The following is a 21,486-nucleotide window of genomic DNA, read 5'->3' on the forward strand; positions in this document are numbered from 1 at the left end:
AATATGAAAATGCAAAGAAGCCATCTCGCTTCTCTGAGTTAAAATTCCTCATGGAAAACATGGGAAAGTTGCATACCCCAGTTGTTAAAAGGACTAAATGAGCACACACATTGTTATAAAGACTAAATGAGCACACACATAAAACTCTAGCACAGTGCCTAGCAGACAGTAAGCTGGCATGCACTTGTTACATGCCAGTTCCTCACCAAACTTAGTGCACTAACCTAGACAAGTCAAATGGCTTCATATTTTTCAGGCACATTTGAAGACATCCTTCTCAAAAGCATAACACAAACTCCAATTTGAAAATCATATGCTACAAAAGTAGCCCAAGAGAGAAGTTCCCTATCACCAACCAAATCTAGGAGTGGTCAACATTCTCTCCATTCTAGCAGTGGTAGAGGCAAAGAAAAGAAGGGAAAGAAATTAGCCAGGAACATGAGAGATCACCATTTATCTTTCTGCCAAGAAAGGATAATAGGTCATAGAGATCAGTGTTCATGTTGGCTAATTTATGAACCACTGGGGCTATTGAACAGGTGACTGGACCTTGTTTTAGGCTTCAGGGTAGCAAGAACTTTCCTGAAAGTCTTGACCCACCATCAGGCATGTTTATTCTAAATTTGATAAGCACTCCCACTGCCACCTTAGGGAAGAGCTGTGGTATGTCCTCGTTTCTACCAGTGGACCATGCGCCAGCTCCAGGGCTCCCATGACCACTGGCATGTCCAGATACTCCAAGGGTATCCAGCCCAGTCTTGGTCTGGGGAGCCTTATGGAGGTGCAACATCAGTTCTAGTACTCTGTTACTCCTCAGTGTTCTCCCAGGGAACCCTGAATGTGGATGCAGCTCAAGACAACAACCAATCATCAAAGCAAGGGTGAAAGAAAAATAATTATTAGGTCATCAATCACTAGCATTATTCTTTTCCTTCACAGTTTTGACTTAAGAACAAAGGTTTTGGCTGGGTGCAGTGGCTCACGCCTGTAATCCCAGCACTTTGGAAGGTCAAGGTGGGCAATCACCTGAGGCCAGGAGTTTCAGACCAGCCTTGCCAACATGGTGAAACCCCATCTCTACTAAGAATACAAAAATTAGTCAGGCATGGTGAGGCACACCTGTAATTCCAGCTACTTGGGAGGCTGAGGCAGGAGAATCACTTGAACATGGGAGGCAGAGGCTGCAGTGAGTCGCACTGCACTCTAGACTGGGCGATAGAGCGAGACTCCATCTCAGAAAAAAAAAAAAAAAAAAAAAAGAACAAGGTTTTTCCCCAACAGGAAGCACAGAGGTAACAAGCTACTAATCACATAATAGGCCCTGCCCCACACTATACTAAATGTTCCCATCTATGTCTCTACTTGATGTACCCTTGTAATATCAAGACAGATGGCTTTTGAAACTTCTGAAAATGTTGATAACAGATTTTTTTCAACTGCCTACTCAAAAAGACACTGCTAACATTTAAAAAATGGATCTATATAACAGGCCTTGTGAAAAGATGGCATTTACCTTAAAGGTAAAAGACCATCAATTCATTGTGACTTAAAATTATGAAGGGAGAATAAATCAAGAGTTCTTCACCTCATTATAGTGTTGAGGATAGTGTGGATACTGGATTTTAAAAATAAACCTTTTGAGTAAAGCTCATTTTTCTAACCCATCCAAAGATAACATGCAAAACTTATCTCCTTGTTCCTTCTTCAGCTTGAGAAAGGATAAGACAATTACCATGCTTTGACCTCTCTTCCATTTTCTGCAGAAATGACACCGACTGGGAAAAGAAACAGACATCTCCATTGACATTCTGATGAAGTCTTCAGGAGCTCCATTTTCTGCCCTGATTTCTTACACTTCCCCAATCTTCCTTCCCCTCTCCTGCTTTGTTCTCATTTTAATGTTCTGTTCCCACCTTCCACTCCATAGCTCATGATTCCTCAACTACTCTCCATCTTGTATTATTTTTAATCTCCTCCGGGACCTTGCTCAACTTAGCCTCACCCTTCTCCCCTGTATCTTCCCCCTTCTCATTCACCATTGAAGTTATTTGCTTCCCATCAATCTCTAAACATGTTCACGTTTATCTCATTTTTCTAAAAAGCTTCCCTTTATATAATTCCTCCCTTTACTTTCTAATGTATCTTTCTTTCTTTTTTCCTCCAGGCAAAACATTTCTGCAAGATCATATCTACATTGACTGTCTCACTTTCTTTACTTAACCACTTCCCATTTATTCTCCAACCCCTGGCAGTTTGGCATCCCACAATGACCATTGTCATCAACAAATAAAACAACTCTCTGTAAGGTCACCAATTACTCCTTAACTGCCAAATCCAAACAGCCACTTTAAAGTTCTTACCTTTCCTAACCTCTCTGAGGCACAGCAAATCCTTCCTCTATAAAATCCTTTGTTCCCTAGGTTTCTATTAAATGTTTTTTTCCTAGTTCTCTTCCTACCACTCTGATCATTCCTTCGGAGTTTCCTTTCCTGGCCTCTGCTTTCACCACCTCTTTTACCCCTTAAATGGTGCTACTCCCAAGAATTGTTTGTCCTCCTTTTTACTCCATAATCTCTTCAGTGATGGTAGGCATTCTCACAGCTTCCACTGATACCTATAAGACAATAACACCTACACTTCTTCCTTGACCACTCCCATGAGTTTCAGACCCATATATCCAAGCCTTCTGGATGGCTCTCTCCTGATATCTCTCTAGCATCTCAAAGCCAACACGCTCAAAACTAAATTAATTATTTTTTCTCTACAAGCACCAATCATGTTCTCCTCCTGAACAACTTGTTCATGATACCACCACCCTCTCAAATAAAAAACTTGGGAACCATTAATTCTTATTTCATGCTCCCCACATGCAATTAGACACCCAATTCCATAATTTCAACTTCCTTACTCTACCTTAAATCATTCCTGACATAAGCTCCCCTCATCAATTACAATAGCTTCTTTATCTTTCCTTAGTTTCCCCTTCCTCCAACCCACTGTCCACACTGCCCAACATCATCATTCTAAACTGTTCATTTGTCCTGGCCATACCATGACTTAAATATTTGTAATGATTTTTTTCATCATGTAAAAAATTATGTTCAAACCCTTTATAATGAGTTTGAATACAAAGTCTTCGCTGATCTTTCCCTTGCTATCTCTCTGTGACCATGCAGGCATGTCATCACTGGTTCAAATGATCTCTGCCACTCGACTAGGAACTCCTTGCAAACAGAGACTATGCTATTTCTCTTTGTGCACTAGTGTAAGGCAGTGACTAGCACATAGTAGGCCTTCATAAATGTTTGTTAAACCAATTATATATCTAAATATATACCTTCAAAGTAGTATACAAATTAACCTGTTGATATGGGAACACTGCTTTTTTAGGGATCATACTATTACTGACAGATTGAAAACCAGTAGCTTAGGTGACCTAAGTTTCTTCATCAGGCTTACCAAACTTGAAAGTTCCTGCAGTGTCTCAATCAAGAGTTGCTTACTTGCTTTGAACAAGGTAACAAGACCCTAGTCTCACCAGTCACCAATCCAAATAGCTGACTCTCTATCTCGAAGTAGTATCTGGGCCTATGCTGTCTTCCTTAAGAACTTTCCTTTTCCAGAAGTCACTGTCCCTTAAGGGGTACTCTTCTAAAATCACAGCTCTTGAAAATTTTCTCTATTGTTGTATTTCTTACATCATTTTTGTTTTATTACAGAAAATTACACAGCTACTACATTTCAATAAAAACCAACCAGCTGCCAGCAATTCAATAAGATTCTTCCATCATAATCTCTTCCCAGTCGCCTCTCATCTCTACCCCAAAGAGGAAGTTCAGAAGCAGTCATTGTAAAATCAGTACTTGTAGACACAGCAGTTTGATGATTATTGGAGCTACACACTAGCCAGAATACCACTAGAAATTCAACCTAGCTATACTACTCCCCTCTGGTTGAGACAATCTTCTAACCCATGATTATTAACCACCAGGAAAAATGATTGGCTTCTTTCCTTTATTCTAGAACAATGATTTTCAAAGAGCACTCAAACCACTGAAGAGCTGCTAACAACCTAAAATGGAAAAGAAAAACAGTGGCCTTGCAATGGATGACACTGATTGGGAAAAGAAACAGACATCTCCATTGACATTCTGATGAAGTCTTCAGGAGCTGCCTACTGACAATCACGGCAGTAGAAAGTGTCAAGGGGGCATTCCTTGCTGTAGGAAGTGTTGGGCAGAGAGGGGCTCATTGGAAACAGGAAGTCTCACAAGTCTCTCTTCAATCATACTGTGCTCCCGAAAGAAGATGAAATTTGTTTCTGAAGACTTCGTCAGAAACTTGCAGTTGCCTCAAATACAGTGTATGTACAAATTTCACTTGTAAAATATATTCCCCTGGAAATGAGTTGGGTGCTTTAAACACAAATTAAATGTTGATTAGTGAGTTCAAAAATGCAACAAGCAACCATTTTCCAGAAAGAAAAATTACATACATATTCAGCTACCTTGTATGGCTCCCCAAAAAGATCAAAGCCTGAAGAAAAGAGATCGTCTTCTTGCTGGACTTCTTGATTCCTCCGCTCCCATTCCCTTTTTTTAAGTGCACTACGGTCTTGTTCATAGTGACTGATATGAAAAGGAAAAGACAAAAAGAGAAAAAGATTAATGAATCATGCAAGTCATTTAAATTTTCCTTGCTGTCAATAATAAGAAAAAAATTCAAGTCAACTTGCTGCCCAAGTTGACACTGCATAAAGAGCAGATAATCCGTTTCATTACACCTATTGAGTTTAAGATCCTGACCAGCTCTTCAGAATAAAGAAGAAAACAAAAACTTGCTTATTTGAAATGATATTCATGACAAGCAAGTAAAGCAAAATTATCTTCCCTTGTCCTTGTTTGATTATTATAAGCAATTACATACTCCCCAAAAGTCAGTCCACAGTGCAGTAAAGTACTTAATTAAAGTTACATTGTGTTGCCAACTACCTAGGGCTCAGAATCCGCAGATGTCACAACGTCCTAAGGGAAAGGAATTATCAAAGTATGGAGCTGAAGATAAATTGGAATTCTGTCCTGAGCCCATAGCCAAAGTGAGCTTGTTTTAATGAACTCACAAGAGAACTTAAGGGCATTTTCGGAAGTCCACAAAAAAATAAATCACCAAATCACCTACACTTCTTTTTGTTTGGTTGTTGTGGTGTTGGTCTTCTCACAGTTTTCTTCAAAGGTGAATGGAAGCCTTTTTGGGAAACTCTTCACAAAAAAAAAGGGGTCTGACTTGAATAACAAATGACTAACTGTGGATGAAAAAAAGGAGGTATCAAAAGCCTTTAATGACATCAATGAACAAATGCTTTATAAAGACTAACTGTGACTCTCATCACATTTCAGGCCTTCCCGTTGGAGGATCAAAAGCTTCTAAACAATATTTAAGATCTATTCCAGGCCTTTTGGTTTTATGGAATGGAATGCTTCCTTACTAAGAAAACAATTATTTTCTTCATCATGAAGACTGCAAATTAAACCATCATCTATAAGTCTCGTAGTGGTGTATCTTATTTTATTCACTGGGCTTTTTTCATGCTTTTGATGTTAACCTTACTCGAAGTGAGTATATATACACTGAGCAAATTTAAATTACATAAATGTACATAAAATGCCTAGCAGGTGTTGGATAAATGTTGGTTTCCTTCCCCATGTTAATATTCCCATGTTAAGACTTAATTAGATAATTGGCATGCAAATGAACATAATAGCTAAAGGAATTACAAGAGACCTACTGATATAAAACTACAGTTGACAGGCTTTGACTATATCCGAAACCTTAATACCTGTCATTGGTAGGCTAGTTTGCTCAAAGTAAGAACCTAGAACATAAACTATCTGTGCAGCTTAACTAGATGTTGATAAACATGGAGTGTACAATGCCACTACACTTAATCATCCACTTTTCTTCACAGGAATCCTTGAATGGTCACATTCAAAGTGACTTTGATAACTTTATCTCCTGGATAAAGAACACTCATTTCTCCATGAAAAAACAGCAACAACATTTATAGGATGTTTAAATGCACATTATACTTTCATAATACAAACAACATCAGATACATTAAAGCTCACCAGACCATTCATGAGTATATTCAGCAAATGTTATCACTGTCTGAGTAAAGCAAAGAAAACCTTCAGAGTCCTACCCAAAGCCAGGGCCCCACATCTAGGCCTCGCCTGGTCAAGGAAGATATCAAGTCCAGATACTGGAAGCCAGCCTAACATTTGTAGTCTCAGATGCCCTCCATAGGTATTAGATTTTCTAGCATCATCTTTCATTTCCATTCACAAGTTGAACTCAGAACCCCAAACAATTGCTGTGTGTCTCAATGTCTCCATGTTTGAGACGGACATGGAAACAATCAGGCACAGTAACATCTTCAGTCCGTTAAGTGTGGCGCTTGTGACTGTACCTCAACACCATAAATTGGCTGTGTGTAATCCAATCCCATCAATTTGTCCAAATGTAAGAAAGACTGGGTGTTACGGGGTGGGTAGAGTAACAAGTTAAAGCAATATTTAGTGAGGGCAGGGTTGTTACAAAGGAGAAGGACACTTAATTTCTTTGCTTTCCATAGCAGATTAGTATCTACACACAAACAAGAACCAAAGTCTTTTCCTTCTGAGTAATGCGAGCAGGATGTCAGTTTTCTAGCTATCTGTTCATTTCGTGCACCTGACAGCTCAGAATGACAGGCCCATAGATCACATTTAATTCTCCCATGAAGAGAACTGAAGTGCTTTGGTCTCTTGGCTTTGCAAACTACCTTCCTTCTCCTCCGAGGGAAAGATATAATTAAAACCCTGAAGGAAAAAGAAAGGAGAAGGAGAAGAAAAGGAAACGTGCTTCAACTTGCATGACAACCTTTCAAACGATCAGCAGTAAGGGCACTTTCCGTGCTTTAGCCCTGGCTTTGATTTGTTAGGAGGCTCTTGGCTGCATTTTGCATCAGTTCATTAGCTACCAAATTCCAGACACAAATTTGAATAGCAGATTGAGTGTGCATGCGGGTGTTATCTGTTGCAAGCAAAACTGCCTGCTGCATTTTTTAACACATCCAACAAAGAACAGTTAATTCTCATATCTCTGGCGAGAATGAATTTAATCTCCACAGAGCTCCACTGTTCTTGGAAGGCAACCAAATATCTCCAACTTTTTCCTTTCTTGCTCAGCATGGCGTTGTATTGAAGGCTTCACACAGTGAGGTCTAATGAGTAATGAACTACATGGTGATGAGGCTTTCAGTTTATAACGTCACTGATTTCTGACTGAAACCAACATTACTAATTTGAAGCACCAGCTAATTAAAACCACAGCTATGTATTTAGCCTCTTGTTATACCTACTGCAGTTTATAATTATGAGGACCTCTTTATCTACTCAATTAAATTTCTTATGATTCAGGCAAGTTGTGTTTGAACCTGTGAGCCCTGCAGAGGCTGCAGGAAAGTATATGCCTGTCCCCTGATAATTCGATATATCTTTATACACCCAGGCCTGCTTTCCAAAGGAAAAAGAGCGCCATAGCCCACGAAGAAATGCTCAAGCCAAAATCCTGAATTAATCATCATATCATCGGTATGAACAATTCAAGTTTATTCTCAGTGATGAAGAGAGGATGAATTGATCCTATCAATCAGCATGAAAACCCATGTTCATACTGAGAAGTTAAGCCAAAAAGCTCAACTCAAGGATTCATCACTCTTAGCAAGTTAGGATATTTTTCCAACTTTTTTCTCCTGGATATAAAAAATTGGTCACATTATGATAATATAAAAACTGACCACTCAAAACCAAATTTACTATGAATTAACCAAAGGCCTTAGGTTTCTCTCTCTCCAGGTTACCTTTTTGGAATCGCTATTTCATTGATATCCACACTAGCTGACTGGAAAAGGTCAGAAAGAAGAATAAGTTCCATTTAACTACTTTGTTATTCACCCTGGTGTAAGGCATGATGGTGAGAAGCTTCTCTCTATCACAGGATTATTTTTCTTTTCTTTTTTTACTTTTAGACGGAGTTTTCCCTCTTGTCGACTAGGCTGGAGTGCAATGGCGTAATCTCAGCTCACTGCAACATCCACCTCCCGGGCTCAAGTGATTCTCCTGCCTCAGCCTCCCAAGTAGCTGGGATTACAGGCACCAGCCACCACGCCCGGCTAATTTTTTGTTTTTTTTAGTAGAGGTGGGGTTTTGCCATGTTGGCCAGGCTGGTCTCGAACTCCTGATCTCAGGTGATCCACCCGTCTCAGCCTCCCAAAGTGCTGGGATTACAGGCATGAGCCACTGCACCCAGCCCAGGATTTTTATATTAGCTGTGTTTCACCCACCTGTGTGCTTCCCTGGCCACCACAAACAGAGGAACTGCCCTCATTTACAAAAGAGGAAACTAAGGCCCTCCTAAAATGAACAGAGGGAGCTTCCTCAAGCCATCATCAAGCTAGTGGCAAAGGAAGATCTGAATCTGTTTCTTCCATGTTCAAGTTCAAGTAATATCTTCTCCTAGCCTTCTCCTTCTCTCAGACACTTGAAACTTATCTTGTATGTAGATAACTCTCATTTTGCTCATTAAAAGCCTCAGGTACATTGGTGGGACATGTAGATTCTGTGAGATCTAGAAAGTTCAATTATGCCGTCTTCATTAGCGCACAGTGGTGGCCCATGCAGGCTGACAATGCAGGCTAGTCTTTTACAACAGACACTGTTTAAAACAGGAAGAGAGTTTAGCAATCATCTAGTTGCAGTGCCCTCATTTTACAGATGAGGAAATAGAACTAAGGTAAGGTAATGGGCCTCACAGCGGGTTTGTCAGAGAACTAGGAGGCTGGAACTCAGGCTTTCACATTCTCAAGCTACATGGTTTGTCCCTTCTGCCTCCTGTGTTTCCATCACACTTCAGAATGAAGATGAGTTTCACATGCACTCCACTGGTCACCTTTCCTTAGGACTGCATTTTATTAGAAATTGGCAGTAGGGAAAAACTTTAGGGATTTAATTTGGATTCGAGTATAGATAAACCACTAGTTTCCTTGTATCAAAATGTACAGACCCTAAAGGGATTATAAAAATTAACTGCATCTGTGGGGAAGAGGCTGGGCGAGGGAGAGTAAAAACCAGTTTCAGTCCATTTGGTTCATATATTTCATGAAGTTAATACTCATTGTTTACCTAATTTGGTTATTTTACAAAGCCACTTGGGGAAACTTTAAAAAATTGATATTTTAAAATGATAAATTTGTTTTAAAATACTGCTAATATATTATTTACTGTAGTAATGGGGTACATGAAGGTAAATAATTCAGCCTCACTTGTTTTCCAGTCCAACTACACTAAATACCTTTATTTGGCTAATATCTTTGCAAAAGCATAAAAATACATATTTAATCCACTCAAAGGACAATCATAAGCTATCACTCACTTCCTGTGGTTCTTCTGAATGAACCCCTGCCTTCTATAACATGTATAGATATTTATCCATATTATATGTTCCAGAGTGTCAGGTGATACTTTTTCTATACCCACTCCTATTTTGAATTTGACACTGATCTAATCTCTACATAACTTCTTTTTGTTAAGAAAAGAAAATCTCTGCTATCCAATACCTTCAAACTTAACCCACATTATGTAAAGTGCTAAATTCAAAACTATAAAAACAGCTCAAAACAGGCCATTTTACACATATAGAGTAAAAACACAAGAACCTTGGATCTGGAGGTGTGCAAAAGAATAGGAGGTAAGCGGCCTTGGAAAGGAATTTCTAAAACCAGTAGAACCTCCTCAGCCATATTTAATGGCGAGACTCATGAGGAACTCAGCATACCACCACTCTCTTCAGCAAATGAACTATCTCCCTGCAAACACTGTCTCTCATGAGAAATAATCAAGAAGAGAATGAAAAGGTGAGAAACACACAAGTTTTTAGCTCTAGACAGCTGCCCATCTGATCATTCCAATTTGTTTTTGATTTTCCTTTAAATCTGTGGTTTTTAAATTATGTAGACATCAATAGTCCAGAAGTCCTGGCAGAAACAGGCTTAATATTTCAATGTAGGAGCATCTTGGGACTACCTCATCCCCTCCATTTCTGAAAATGGAAGCAAAGATTCAGCCCATCTGCAAAGCCTGTCTAATCATCCTCCAATTAAGTCAGGCAGACCCCCCAACAGCCATCCTTCCTACCTTGTTTCTGTATCCCCTGCTTTGCTCCTTTTCTAGTCCTCTCTTTTCATTAATAACAGCTTGATTGAGATATAACTAGTATAGCATACAATTTCACCCATTTAAAGTGTACAATTCAGTGGTTTTTAGCATATTCACAGAGTCTTGAAACCATCACCATGATATAATGTTAGAATATTTTCATCAACTCAAAAAGAGGCTCTGTACACTTTTAGTTATCATCCTGTCCTGCAATCCTACCATCCAGCTCAGCCCTAAGCAACCACTAATCTACTTTCTCTCTGAATGAATTTGCCACTTCTAGATACTTCACATACATGGAATTATGCAACATGTGGTTTTTTGTGCATGGCCTCTTTCACTGAGCATACTGTTTTCAATGTACATCCACATTGTAGCATGGGTCAGGACTTCGTTTCTTTTTATAGTTAAATAATATTCCACTGTATGGATATTCCTGGTCCTATGACATACTGTGCTCATTAAGAGGGCTCAATCTTGTTTTTTTCTAATGATTTAACCAGGATTCTCTAAGTCTCCCATTAGACTTTTCCCTCTTTAAGGTCAGAGGTTTTTAAGTCACTGCATCCTCCAACTGAACACGAATAACCTTTCTGTACATACATAAGCAATGGTCAATGCAAATGTCATAAGGAAAACATATTTGCTTTTTTGAAAAAAAGTGTGTGGCTTAGGCTTTGGACAAAATTATTTTGACCGGCCTACCAAACACTCAAGAAGACGTTGTCATCTCTCTAACAAATACCAAATACTCAAGCTGCAAAGATAATTTAATACACTTGGGAATGGTAAAAACCTAACCTGATGCCAATCAAAGAAACAGATTCTGTTGTTCCCAGGTAGAAAGCTTTAAGGAATTTTACAATGTGTCCAAAAAAGATGGCATCCAGATTCAGATGATCTGGGACAGGCTCTGTCTCTTTCACTTACAAGTTTCTTGTTCATTAATAAATTGCTTTACATTTAAAGCCTCCGTTTCCTCCTTTGTACATGAAAATAAACTTTATGTCTTCTCTGCATGCAGTTAGTGTAAAGATTACGTATGATAGTTATCAAAAAAGGCTTCTGTAAACTACTAATGACTGCTCACATTTAACAGATAAGATGACTGACACCCTGATAAAGCGATATGTAAATCTCTTTATAGCTTTTGGGTCCTCTTTACTCTGTAAAAACACAGCAAAATTTCATGGTTGCTGAAGTCTGAAGTCTTTCTAGTAACAGATTAAGTTAATTTCATTAGATATCCTTTACGAATTTTTCTCTATAGACTCAGATATGACCTTTGAGACAGAGACACTAAGTTGGTCAATTTAAAAATGGAATTCACAAATTAATAATGACTTGAAATTTAAAATAATAACTTTTTAAATGTTTCTAAATATTTCTTCTATCACTTGGTTCACAATTTTGGCTGCCCATCGGAATCATCCAGAGAAGATTTTATAAATCTCCAGGCTCAGGGCCTACATTAGACCAACTCCATCAGGATCTCACAGTGAGTCCCAGGCATCACATGGAAAATAACTCCTGGTCTTTATATTAATAGATGAATTTCTTTACTTGACCCATTTGGGCATATCAAAATCTGACAAACTTAACCTGAAGAGATCATTTGTCTCTTTATTTCATGAAGGAAAATCAAGGAGCAAACACCTTTAGGGAACTAATGTATTCTACTATGTAGAAATATACATTGCTGGTATATGTTGGGAAAAGTGCCTTGAAGGTGAAAGCAGTTATTACAAGAATAGACTTGTGCAGAAGAACAACAATAACACTAATAGTTACTATCTGTTGATTCCTTGTTTATGCCAGCCACTGTTCCAGGACTTTTATGAGTATTATCTTATTTAATCCTCACAAAAACTCTGAAGTGGTATACCATCCTCATTTTGCGGATGAGGAAACTGAGATACATGAGACACAGGGAGGTTAACATGCTCAACACCATACAATTAGTCAGTGGTACAAAAACACAGTAACCGCTGGGGCTGTGAGAAATCAGAGGCCACCCTCTTGGTCATAAAGATTCTAGTCTTACTCACAGAAGAGAAGGGCACTCTATTCACAGAGAGGCACATCCACATATTTAAGCTCTGCTCACACAACATGCACAGTGCAATTGATCCAGAAGGTATGTCTAAAATCTTAACTATCTTCAGAATATCTCGGCTTCTCAGGGGCTATTAGAGCATGGTTTACATTCTTCTCAGAAAAGCAAGCATAGGTAGACACTCGAATGGATATTGATTGTCAAAAATATTGTAAGAGTGCACTAAAACTCAATTTTCAGGGGATTCCATTTTAATGGAAATGCCACTTTTATACAGAATGACCATGACTCTAGCAACCCAAAGGTTCCCATCTGCCTGCAGCAGTATTCAGCATATCAACCACTTTGTATGCCAATTAAATGTCCTCTAAAAGCAACCTCTCCAGTGAAATTAAATTCTTTTATCCTCATACACTGTATCTGTTGGCTAAGAGATACGGTCCAATATCCCTGACTGCTTGAGAGGGGTGCCTATCTCCGCAACAAGTGTTACTTCCCTTCTCCCCCAAGCAGCTCAGAACGTGTCAGTTATCCCTTTACAACTATGGAATGTCTGATTTTATCTCCTTGAATCTCATGTCAAGCACATCCTTGTCCTCTTCCATATGCACATACCCTACTACAGCTCTATTGCACAATAGATATCTAAGGATCCCTGAGTTTTTTTTTCTGCTCTTGTAACATGCTCTTAGATTACATGTCTGATTTCCATTTTTATAGAAAATCATTTTAAAATAACTTTAGTTCTGACCTATTAATTAAAAATGAGGCTTCACTATCACTTCATACGGCTCATTGACCCATTTGTAACAGAAACCAGTGCCTTACAAGTGCCTCACACTCAACATGGCCAAACCAAGAGAGCTGCAAACAACTGCATGACTTGGAAGCTTACAAAAATACTTCCTGAAGACTAGTAGGGGCCTTGAATGGATGTCAAAAACCAAGCAAATATGTAATCGGATAGTGAATATAGCAAATGTATTCATTTATATTTTATGACTTTTGAATATGATCAAAAATTTAAACTACTGTACATAAAAATCAAATTGATATAAAACATTCCCACTTCCACTCTTGTCAGCATCCATCCTGTTCCCCATTGCCAATCAGAGGTAACAATTTTTTATATATTTCCTGTTTCTTCATGTTTCTTCCAATATTTCTTCATTCACTCTTTACTGTCAATTTGAACCAATCTCATTTATAATTCCCTATCTAAATCAATCAAAGTTGATACTAATGCTGAGCTTTAAAAGTTACTAGATCTAATTCTTGATTTACTTCAGGAGGATGCTTTCCACAACCAGAAATGGTCCCATGGATTTACGAGAAAGGAAGCAGAGAGGCAGTGACAAGCTTAGAATACTTGTGATGGCTCTAAAGTACTTCATGGTTTATTTGAATTCTGGCTTGAGGCAAGGTTCAGTTTATGGAATCTGTGGTGCTGCTCAGGAGTACACAGTTGATGTCATCAATGAGGTCTTCCTTCTCCTCTTCCTTCACCTCCTCCTTTTTCTCTTTCCTCAGGCCTGCCTGCCCTAGTGAGGCAGGCATAGTAACCCTGCTCAGTGGCCCAAGGCTTAGCTTGGCCCTCTGCTCTTGATGAGCCCTTGTCCTGTCCCAGTGTGTCCTGGCTTCATCCCATGCGCCACGTCCCAAGCTCCATACCAGTTTCTTCTGCAGCCAACTTACACAGAACAGCTCTGTCTTTCAAATCAGGAAAAAGCTACCTAAAGTATTTCCTCTCTATGCCCATTAAATATCAGGAATTCTTTTCCAAGTCAAAGTCTTAATATAACCTTCTGGCTTCTCATAAGTGACACTTTTAAAAGGTGTTTTATTTTCATTTAGCTAAAAGCAAGGCAATTTCAATAACTACTTAATTTAAAACAATATTTTCTCAGAAATAGTATTCTTAATTACTTTTAAACTAAGGAAATTAATGCCCTTAAGGAGCAGTTTATAATTGACAATTTTAAGCTGACTCTGTTTTCACATCTCAACAAACCCTTTGATCCACCTGCACTCACTAATTTTTGCCCAGGCAAATTCTACCCCCTATAGGCTTAACCTTTTGGCCCTGCCTCCTTCTACCATGCACTCCTGCAGAGCCCCGGCCTGAGTATGAGAGTAGGGCAGCACCAAACTGTCATGACCGTAGGCTTGCTTTCTCATGTGGACCTATAGGTGTGACTCTTCCCTAGGTTACACTTCTCCCTCTTGCCCTAACAAGGTGCCTGACTAGAATCAGGGTAACCCTGCTGTGAGTTAAATTGTGCCAACCCACAATTCCTATGTTGAGATTCTCATGCACAGTACCTCAGAATATGACATTATTTGGAAACAGGGTCACTTCAGATGTAAATGAAGTTAAAATAGTCATACTGGACTAGGGCGGGCCCCTAATCCTATAAGACTGGCATCCTTATAAGAGGAGAAGATGTGAAAACAGAAACACAGAGAGAACTCTATGTGAAGGTAAAGGCAGAGATCACAGTGATGCTTCTACAAGCCAAAGAATGCCAAATATTGTCAACAAACTACCAGAAACTTCATACTTCATTCAAACTTCAGGGATATTAGGAAGAATTAGCAGATTCTTCCTAATACTCGTCACAAGGAACCAACCCTGCCAACACCTTGATTTCAAACTACCAAATGCATGCACCTACAGACTGCATTTCTGAGCCAGTTCACAATGAAATCTCCAGGTCTCCTCACAGTGCGTGCAGATCATCTAGACCTTGTCTTTTTTACTCTATATTGCACTCGATCCATTCTAATCCTGTCCCTTCTACTCTATCTGGCACAACTCTCCTTTGGCTTTCCAACTCATTCTTCTTTCTCCCCTTTCCTGCTATGTCTGAAAGAACTTGTGGGTGTTAAATGAAACTGTCACTAGAGAGGAATAATGCATTTCTGCTTCCCATTTATCTGGAAACATGCCAAGCTCAGTGTTCAGCTCAAAATAAATATTTTTCAACGGAATGAACAAATGACAGGCTAACATATTTTTCTACCTAAGTTCAGTGACAAATGTTGACAAAATATTAATTAATACATTAATTTGTCTATTTAATCAACAAACACTTACTGGATATCTACGTCATGCCAGGTACCATGTTTAGTGCTCAGAAAAAAAGAAGAAAAAGACATAATGAAAGCTTTTGGGAAATTCACAGCCCAGAAGGAGAGGCAAATCCATTCCAAAACAATTGCAGTGCAGAGTAACACATGTTATAACTTTATGAGGAAAGTGCCATAGGAACACTCTCAGGTTGGCTTGGGGTAGGAAACAAAATCAGCCAGCTGTGTTCCAGCTGGGATTTGAACACTTCAGCTAATTCAAGTACACATGAATGGAGTGGTATTAAAGATGATACCATGGGACAAACATGGAAGAGTGAACAAGAGATCTACAACACTGGAAGGAAAACAATAAGAATTTCTATGCCTTGGGGAAGCTGGAAACTGATAATTTGGCCTTTGCGAATGCTTGTATTCTAGGGTAAAACCCTAACTTCATTTGAGTTACCCAGTGACAGGAAGATCCTTGAAGAAATGGACAACTGAGATAAGCATGTGAATGGTTAACTCATAAAGAATAGATGAGATTCTTAAAGGAAAATATTTATTGTTTTGTGTATTATAGCACATTGTCTCTCGATATGATTAGTTATCAGTCTCAGTTATCCAAAACTGGTATGAAATAAAGCGTTTATGCAGTTATGTTTCATTGATGTCAGCTAGGAGAGCATGAAAATCTCCATGAAGGTGGGTATTTGATGTGTAAATCAGAGCTCAATCACTTGGTAATAGAAATGGTCCCACTGAAAATATGCTTGTTGAACACAATCACATAAAAGCCAGAGGGAGGGAGGGAGGGAGACGGTAGAAGGCTTATTTATTTAAAAATGATAATAACTGGCAATTTGTGCAATTTTCTCTTCAACAGAGGGCTGCTGTCAGAAATGCTTTAAGCAAGTTGTGACCAGTATATTCAGATAGTTTTCTTCTGTTCTAATGAACTGTTTCTGTTTTATTTAAATGTTTGGAGACCTTGTTGTGGTGTTTAAAAAGCAAATTAAAACAACACACTCTTCTTTTGAAACATGACACATGTAAATGATATCAGTGATAGTAATTTGGTTAACAATGCTTCTTCTAGGCATGCTATTTTTAATAAAATTCTTCTGTAACTTTGCATTTGCTCTCTGAAGAACAGTGAATAAAAATGGACAACACCTTGCAGTTTAATATTTTAATATTTCATATTTTAAACAAAACTTACTATCATTGATGAAATAGCTCCTTTTTCTATCTGCATTAGAATCATTATCTTTAGTACTACTTAAGGTGGTATGATAGTGTTTAGTGGCAGATTTTTCTTCTCCTCTACTATCCTCATTGAATAAAAAAAACATTCTCGGCACCAAATACTGCCACAGAGGAAATTTACAGTCCACATTCCTACCAATTAATATAAAACAGAAAATGATTGCTTTTCTTCTTTCTTTGACTCAATTTGAGCCATGTTTATCCTTTGCATCTTGTGTGGATCCAATGGATTTACCCACTAGTGCGTAATTCATTCTTGAGCCTCAGCACTGCACACACACATGCATACACCCTTACACACACAATAAACATGTTATATGTGGCAGCATAGGAGAAATTCCATTGACACAAATGTTTTCTGTTGTGGAGGTGAGAGGCCTCTGCTTACCTGGGGTCACCAGCTCAGCCTTCCATTCAAAACTATGTGTGCACCAATTGCTTGTCTCCTATCTAGCACTGGGCCTTAATACAAATGTTCTTACTTTGACCAAATGCTTGTATCAAGCAAAGTAGCAGTAGGTAGTTAAGCAAGTGACGGGTGGAGCTGGGGGTATATTGAGATGATATTAGCCTTATCTGTCATGGCTGAATTTTTTTTGAAGGTGAATAAATTCACAGATTATTGATGTCATTACCAAATAAACAAATGAACAAATATGGGGCATATCGGGATTTTAAAATGTTTCTCTTTTGAAAAGCAACAGACTCTTCCATTTGCATGGTACTTTTCACTGAGCAATTCCTTACACAAATACGATCTTACACAAAACTTGCAGCAATCTTGAGAAATAGGCCAGACAGGCACTCTGACTTCCCATTTCACAGATGAAGGCACTGAGACCCAGAAGGGCTGACTGCTTAGCATTCACTGTCACTCAGGTAATGCAGGGCAAAACCAGAATATGAATGCAGATTGTCTAAGTCCAGGTGCAGTTAATTTTTCTTCTATACCACCCCCTGCTGTCATTGTAAAATGCTTTCAAATTCTGTTTATCTAGAACGTAGAAAGAGGTCCTAAGTGTTAGAGCAAAGGGACATTATTTTAAGGTTTTTAGAGAGTAGCTTTCTTTGGGTGATATAGTTTGGATATTTGACAAAAAGCACCAAATCTCATGAGGTGCTTAGGTCACAGGGGCAGATCCCTCATGGCTTGGTGCTGTACTTGCCATAGTGAATGAGTTCTCATGAGATCTGGTAGTTTAAGTGTGTGGCACCTCCCCTCTCTCCCTTGCTTCTTCTTTTGCCACGTGAGGTGCCTGCTCTTGCTTTGCCTTCTGCCATGAGTAAAAGCTCCCTGAGGCCTCCCCCAGAAGCCAAGCCATGTGTGAACCACCTGCAGAACAGTGAGCCAATTAAACCTCTTTTCTTTATAAATTACCAAGTGATATGGTTTGGCTCTGTGTCCCCACTCAAATCTCATCTTGAATTGTAATCCCCAAGTGTCAAGGGAGGGACCTGGTTGGGGGGGTGATTGGATCATGGGGGTGGTTTCCCCCATGCTGCTCTCGTGATTGTGAGGGAGTTCTCACAAGATCTGATGGTTTTAAAGTGTGGCTGTTCCCCTGCTCTCTCCCCTCCTGCCACCATGTAAGACATGCCTTGCTTCCCCTTCTCTTTCCACTATGATTATAACTTTCAGGGGCCTCCCCTGTCATGCGAAACTGTGAGTCAATTAAACCTCTTTCCTTTATAAATTACCCAGTCTCAGGTAATGTCTTTACAGCAGTGTGAAAATGGACTGAAATACCCAGTCTCAGCTATTTCTTTACAGCAGTACAATAATGGACTAATACAATGGGTTATCATTATTAATTGACTAGCTAATAGATAATTGTGCTTTTATGGAAAACAAAGATATGGAAGAATATACAAAGAATGGACTTTTAGAAGGAGGAGGTCACGTGGTGGAAAGACCTGCGAGAGTGATTCTGCCATTTAGAGATTGTGTGACCTGGGGCAAGTTCCTGGACTATTCTGAGGCTTTGTCTCTGCAGTTAACACATTCAACCCCAGCCTTCTAAAAAAAAACCCCAGTTATCCAAAGGAGCATAAAATAAACCGGAGGATAAGATACAATTGTAATGAAATAATCCAAAACTCCACAGATCAATCTGAGCCACTAGCCAATCTGAGCACTGGAAATATGGTTAGTCTGTATTAAGATGTACTATAAGTGTAAAATATATAACAGATGTCAAAGGCTTAGTATGTAAACAATATTAAATATAGCATTAATAATTTTATACAGACACCATTATGAAATATTTTGCATACATTGAGTTAAAATAAAATGTATTAATTTCATCTGTTCCTTTATACTCCTTTTTAATATGGCTGCAATTCAAACTCACATATGTGGCTTGTATCTGTGGCCCACATTATATTTCTATTGGTCAGCACTAGCCTAAAAGTAGAAATTTTCTAGGTCTACTTAATAAGTCACTTAGAGCTTAAACAATATTGCTTTCAGTGCTGTGCCTCAGGACAATAAAAAACTGTGCCTTTGGGTTTGTTGTAACAGTCTAACCTATGCGGACTTATGCCATCCTGTTTAATTATCTCCCCTTTTCTATTTTCATTTCTCCCCATCAATCTACTTTCATCTGGATCTGGGGCACATATGCCAATGTTGATTTTCATGACTGTTGTATTGTCTAATTGGTACATTGTTGATCAATAATATGTGAGGTGTTGAGCTCTGTTTGTGTAATATGTTTAATATGCTTCTACCCAATGCACCATATGGAAGCAGTGCACTGCATATTATGAGTGTATTAATGCTAAGACCCAATTGAGCATCACTGGTGCATAGTTAACTAGTACAACAAAATTATGCTAAGTAGTTTCTGAACATCGTGGTCCCTAATATTTTTAATGAACATCACAAACAGTGTGCTGGTATGTGGGAACCAGTGCGTGCCCTTCTCTGAAATATTTAAAGATCCTAAGCACTATTCCGGGATTAATGTAAATTGCCTTTTACAAGATGAAGTCATTTTTCAGGCACAAAAGCTAAAAAGACTAAATAATTGAGTGGGACAATCTACCAATAACTGTGTCTTTAAATCTAAACTGTGCAGTTTTGAAGCCTTTTATGTCTGTTTTTTTTCCCAAGGTACTTAGAATAGCTGGAAAAAATTTTGATTCACATAAGCCACCAGGAGTTTTTTTCTACCTGTTTCACATACATTTCACACACAACTTTTAGAACTCCCTCAGTTTACTGATACTTTCTTGGAAAATTGCTAGCCAATCTATCAAAATTAAACTCTGCCTTTTAATATAAAACAATCTCTTATTAACACATACTGTTCAAGCCAGATAAATCAGCATCCTGCAAGGATGAATCATTTTATCACAGCAACTCACCATTCACATGCTTTGATAGATGCATTCATTTGCTGCTGGGCACCTTGAAATAGAAGAGTGCGGGCCCATGCTCTGCAACACTTCACAGTCTTGTTCCTCAGCACTCAGTGTGCTCAACAACAAAAATGTAGCCAAATGAACAATTTACTATGATTAGTTTAGTTTCATTTGTTAATTACAGATTCAACAAGAACTGAATGCTGAAGCTTTTCAAGTATCAGACACTCATTGATCCACAGCCCTCGACATGCTCAAGTAGTATTGGAAGTTTAACATAATTTATTGTTACTTAGAGCACTGATTGGCTAGAGGAATTATACTCCAATAAATGGCAGCACTGTCATTGAATCTGCCTATAATTGCCTCTATTCATCGTAATGTATGATCCAACGCAGACTGGAAAGAAAGGATATGATCTACTTCAAGCTTCAGCTGTTTCAAATTCCACGGTGTGTCCCTAAGTTAATGGATATTGAATATTATGCTGATATATATGCTGGGGGCACTAGATGAAAAATATATATATATATATATCCACACACTGATATATATTGCATATATGTAGCTTTTACACAGATCTATAATTGATGCCCACGCTGTGGGCTTCCTTATTCCATGGAAGCAGATAGGATAACTCTACCAATGCTGGGCCAGGATACAGAATCCTATGAGTGGTGGGCCCCTTACTTCTCTGCCCCCTGCTCCTCAATGTAAATAGAATCCTCAGGCTATTATTCATTTCCCTCTGGAGTGGCCCTACCCTGGGCACAGTGACACATACAAAACTGTGCCCCAGTTACTAATTTCTGAAATGCCCATACATCTGTGACTCATCTTCCTTGTTGCCTCCTTGAGGAAGCCTTGCACCTTTCATCCAGGCTGCATTCAGAGTTTCCAGTCCCCAACACTGTGCAGCTTCTCTTCAACATCACTTATTCCTCTCTGATGGAGCTGTTTATTTGCCATTCTCCAAAATACATAATGAGTTTCTAAAGACAGGTATTGTATCAGTTTCATAGTAACAAATTACTACAAATGCAATGGCTTCAAACAACAAAAAAAAATTTATTCTCTTTCAGTTCTGGAGGTAGGAGGTCTGAAATAGGTTTCACTGAGCTAAAATCAAGGTGTTGGCAGAGCTGCATTCCTTCTGAAGGCTCCAGGGGAGAATCCATATCCTTTTCTCTTCCAGCTTGTAGAGACCACCTTCATTGCCTGGCTGGCAACCGTTCCCCTATCTTCAAGGCCAGCAGCACAGCATCTTCAGATCTCTCTTTCTCTCACCCCTACTTGTTTCATCACATCTCCTTCTCTGACTCTGACCCTTCTGCCTTCCTTCTATTAGACCCCTTATGATCACTTTAGTCCCACCACGATAATCCAGGATAATCTCCCCAGCTAGAGATTTCTTAACTTAATCACATCTGCAAAGTCCCTTTTGTCTTGTAGTGTATTCACATTATATAT

General features: G+C 38.8%; 1 protein-coding gene across 1 annotated transcript in view; it reads right to left on the bottom strand.

Moving 5' to 3' along the window:
• Positions 1–21,486, bottom strand: part of AFF2 (ALF transcription elongation factor 2) — a 486,418-nt gene that overhangs the window by 365,764 nt on the left and 99,168 nt on the right. The window contains exon 3 of the mRNA XM_058441365.1: positions 4,508–4,628. Within this exon, the coding sequence (XP_058297348.1) occupies positions 4,508–4,628 (121 nt within the window). The remainder of the gene's footprint in view (positions 1–4,507; positions 4,629–21,486) is intronic.

Source organism: Hylobates moloch, unplaced genomic scaffold, assembly GCF_009828535.3.
Source record: "Hylobates moloch isolate HMO894 unplaced genomic scaffold, HMol_V3 SCAFFOLD_7, whole genome shotgun sequence".
In the NCBI taxonomy this organism is placed as follows: domain Eukaryota; kingdom Metazoa; phylum Chordata; class Mammalia; order Primates; family Hylobatidae; genus Hylobates; species Hylobates moloch.